The 4,741-nt window shown below is 32.9% G+C and overlaps 1 protein-coding gene across 1 annotated transcript in view; it reads right to left on the bottom strand.

Moving 5' to 3' along the window:
* Positions 1 to 3,019: 3,019 nt before the first annotated feature.
* LOC108760885 (chymotrypsin inhibitor) overlaps positions 3,020 to 4,741 on the bottom strand; it is a 2,068-nt gene continuing 346 nt past the window's right edge. The window contains exons 2-3 of the mRNA XM_018507154.1: positions 3,266 to 3,369; positions 3,020 to 3,109 (exon numbers count right to left, since the gene is read on the bottom strand). Coding sequence (XP_018362656.1) covers positions 3,020 to 3,109; positions 3,266 to 3,369 — 194 coding nt within the window. The remainder of the gene's footprint in view (positions 3,110 to 3,265; positions 3,370 to 4,741) is intronic.

The raw sequence follows: 4,741 nt of genomic DNA on the forward strand, positions 1-4,741 counted from the left end.
AGCCGTCCAATCAGAGCTCTAGAATATAATATCGAACTTATACCCCAAAGCTCTGATTGGACGGCTCGTTATTCTTTGTTGCCTATGTCTATTGTGTTTCCAGCTTAACAGAATTGACATCTCTGGATACGGGCTAGATTAACGTATCACTGAAATATAAAAGATAAAAACAATTATAAGTTGAATAAGATATTAGCATAGTTACTTGAAATTACATTCAAACAAAATGCTTAATTCCTACAAATTTACCACGCATTCGTCTCGCATTCGTCAATAGTTTCTTTCTCTGTCAAACGCTCTCGTTGCTATACATTTTGACTGTATATTTTTGAAACGAAATTGAATGGTTTTTCCTTTGCAAAATGCTGTTTTGTGCCATTTTGTGGAATATTTTACACAAAGAGCGTTTCGTATTCCACAAAAAAGCGAAGAATCATTAAATCTTTGGTTGGTCTGGCTCATTGCATATGGTGCGCCTCGTCCTTATATCGAATCCAGGCTGCTGCATAAAATGCGTTATCTAAGCCCTTAAGATAAAATTCAAGTCGTAAACGTTAACACATTATCTGTCCAGTGAGTTTTTTTTACGTTTTATCGCATACGCTACGGTAGAATTTTTATCATCATAAGCATATAATGATGAAATATTGTGTAATGTGATTAAATAAAATATCCTCGTAGGTATTGCGTTGAATAGCATACTTTTTAATTTGTTTTTACATAAAGTTTGTTTTTTATAGCTGAATTAGTGTGCACTTTTGGAACTTAAAGTAAAATAGTTATATATTTGATATTTGGCTAAAGTGAGAAAAAAAATTCTAGTACAATCTAGTGCAAAAATGAAAAATAAACTTATTATCTATTTGTCATTCAGAATTTTATACTATGTAGCATTTATTTTTTTACAAGTTTTAAAGATTTTGTAACATATTAGTCATCAATGACCACCAATGCCATTTTTAAAAAATCAGTGGCCATTAGTCACCACTAAAATCTAACTAAAGTCTAAACGCTAATCCGGAGCGTACACGCAAGTAAACTCATACCAGTTTTCCTTTGGCTTTGTTTCGTCTCGGTTTTTGCTTTTATCACTTCCTGACCTCCGTATCTCTCGAGGGAATAGAGAAAGAGAGAACCATTGCCATCCCACCACCGTCATCGTCGTCGTCGCTGCCCATCAGTCCGGATCTACAATAGGTGTTTTATACCTTATGTCGTAAGAAACTGACCAATTACAGTCGAATCCGAGAAGAATAAGCGACTGTGATTCGCCCATTTCTTATGGCTTAAGGCTTAAAACCCTATTGTAGATCCGGGGTCACCGCTACTGCAAGAGCAGCAGTTTAAAGGTAAACGGGTTTCTCTCTGCTCGCGCAGACATACCGTACCACATCACCAGGAGGCTAGGCCCCGCTCTCAGCTCTCTCGCTGGCCCCCCCCACTGTATACACAGTATGCAGCATGCGTCCAGCACGAATCACCACGCATATTGAGGCAACGGTACCTGTCTGCCCGGTTGTCTGGTTTGCAGTACCCGCTCGATGCATATCGCGCACGCTGCTTCAAAATTTCATGAATCCGATAAAGGGAATTGGAGAATATCGAACTTAAAGTAAAATAATTATATATTTGATATTTGGCTAAAGTGAGAAAAAAAGTTCTAGTACAATCTAGTGCAAAAATGAAAAATAAACTTATTATCTATTTGTCATTCAGAATTTTATACTATGTAGCATTTATTTTTTTACAAGTTTTAAAGATTTTGTAACATATTAGTCATCAATGACCACCAATGCCATTTTTAAAAAATCAGTGGCCATTAGTCACCACTAAAATCTAACTAAAGTCTAAACGCTAATCCGGAGCGTACACGCAAGTAAACTCATACCAGTTTTCCTTTGGCTTTGTTTCGTCTCGGTTTTTGCTTTTATCACTTCCTGACCTCCGTATCTCTCGAGGGAATAGAGAAAGAGAGAACCATTGCCATCCCACCACCGTCATCGTCGTCGTCGCTGCCCATCACCGCTACTGCAAGAGCAGCAGTTTAAAGGTAAACGGGTTTCTCTCTGCTCGCGCAGACACACCGTACCACATCACCAGGAGGCTAGGCCCCGCTCTCAGCTCTCTCGCTGGCCCCGCTGTATACACAGTATGCAGCATGCGTCCAGCACGAATCACCACGCATATTGAGGCAATGGTACCTGTCTGCCCGGTTGTCTGGTTTGCAGTACCCGCTCGATGCATATCGCGCACACTGCTTCAAAATTTCATGAATCCGATAAAGGGAATTGGAGAATATCGGCGCGCGAGTAGTAATAAACGTTACAATGAGAAAGCAAGGAAGGGAAAAGAGAGCCTTAATTTCTAGCTCGAAACGTGTTGTTATTGTCAGCCGAGTCGGTGTTTTCATCGATTGAGCTACAAGTTTCTTTTTTACATATTTTTAGTTTTCGAAACCATCGTTCGGTTAAAAATATCTGTTCAAAAGTATTGCGAGTTGTGAGTTTAAGGATGTATTGCACTCGCATTTTTACAAATATGTTTTAATATTTATATTTTAAATAAACTATAAACCTACATATGAAAGTTGTCTTTATAACGTTCTATTTAATCTATTTCATTTTGAACCACATTTTTATTGTTTATTTATATTAGTTGTTATTAATAAAAATTATTTTATTCGGATCTACAGAGTTTATTTATTGTTTACACTTACTTAACAACATATTTACATAATATTATTTATAGTTACATAATATTATTTATCTCCAAAAAACGGATAATTTATTGTTTTTTTTTGTTGTAAAATTAATTTATGGGATATACATAATTATTTCCTATTTATATTTAGAAAGATCATTATTCTGTGATTTTTATTTTTAATTATTTTAAATTTATAAAAATATAGATATCCAATATTAATAAAGAGATAAATATTTATAATAATAAAATCTTAATTTATTATTTGTCATTAATTAGTAATTATATAAGCAACAATAATTATGCTATACATATTATGCTATGCTTTCCAACAGTTTAAAGGGAGCACACATTCTCCTAAAGAATTTAACAAATATCCAGTTCGACATTGGCATCCTATCATGCATTGCTGAAAAAAGAATAATATCGTAAAATATCAAAATTTATTGTAATATACATATATGATTAGGTTAATGTTCTACTAATCGCTGTTCTAGTTAATCGCTTGAAAAGATATAAAATTTTCAATGGAATTAGCGTATTTAGCAAATTAAATAATACATACTAATATGCAGACTGGATTAGGCAATTTACAAGATGGTGGACACGCCGATCCACAAGTGCTCCACACTTCATTTTCCTGGCACTGTCTTCGTGCAATAGTCGTGCCTGTGCTTGTACAGTGTTACAAAAATTATAGTCAAGTTAAATTATCCCTGGTGCAAGAAATTTGTGCAGTTTGATTGAGCACCCAGTAAGTTATATATTATCTAGTAGGGGAGACCAGGGCCGATTGTCACGTTCTAGGATTGGCAGTAGCATATTTGTTATGGACAACACATATAAAAAACACAATTTTTATTTTAATATCAGTTCTATATTTTGAGAAATAATAGTAATTATAGTATTAATACAAATAAAATAGTTATTTTAATCATAAAATACGTAATTTGTTTTTGTACCATAGTTTCTATATGAAAAATGAAAAAATATATATCTATATGAAATATAATATATTTGTAAGTATATTCTCTGAAAATGTGTCCTCTAAAGATATTAAAATTAATTGTTACCTAATCTCGTCTCGTTTTGGTCAATCTACTCCACATAATCATTTTTAATAAAAGAGATTGTATTCACAAACTTAGTCAGAATAATGATTATTTAATTGTAGCAAAGATCTTCTAAAATATGCCATTTTCTATGAATACAGGGATATTACGATTAATAATGCCAAAGACTTGTCAGACAACAAAATAAGTGATTATAAAAATTTATTCATCAACTTCATTTTCTCAAAAATTACTATAAATAATATATACAATACTTGTGATACAAACCATTTTACACAACAAATTAATATTATATCAGCTATCTACAGTCAAAAAAAGAGATTTTTCTGCCGTGTCTTGTTTGAGTTATAAGCATTTTGACAATCAACTCCGTACGACAATCAGCCCCGATCTCCCCTACTACTGATTTCTCTTTATAATACAAAAATACTACATAGCAACTGGGCAAAATTAGTTAAAGCCGTTTTACTAGGCAATATCTGGATCAATTCTGTATAAGAGATTTTGTATTAATACTAAAAATGTAATTGTCCAGTTTTCTACCAGTTATAGTTATGCAGTGCTCATGTCATGTGTATACGCATATATTATTGCGATACGTGTATAACTGAATATATTTTTATGTTATATGTAAAATTGTTAATAATTAAATATGTGTGAAAGTTGTGAACGCGTACGGAAATGTAGAGCAAAGAAAAAAAAAACTAGAAGAATTTAAATCATTTACAGCATGTATGATACTATCACAAAGATTGCAAAAAATGAGGTTAGAAGGAGTAAATATCAAAGATTAGAAATGACGAATGAGTCCCACAGAAATGAAATATATGTGAATAGCGAAGAATTTTAGTATAGATACTTCGCTTATTTTACTTACGTTAATATAATATTAATTTTGTGTAGAATAATTCAGATTATGTGAATGACATAAATGAAGAGCCTATTCTAGTATTATTGTTCTCTTACTA

Source organism: Trachymyrmex cornetzi, unplaced genomic scaffold (assembly GCF_001594075.2).
Source record: "Trachymyrmex cornetzi isolate Tcor2-1 unplaced genomic scaffold, Tcor1.1 scaffold230, whole genome shotgun sequence".
Lineage (NCBI taxonomy): Eukaryota > Metazoa > Arthropoda > Insecta > Hymenoptera > Formicidae > Trachymyrmex > Trachymyrmex cornetzi.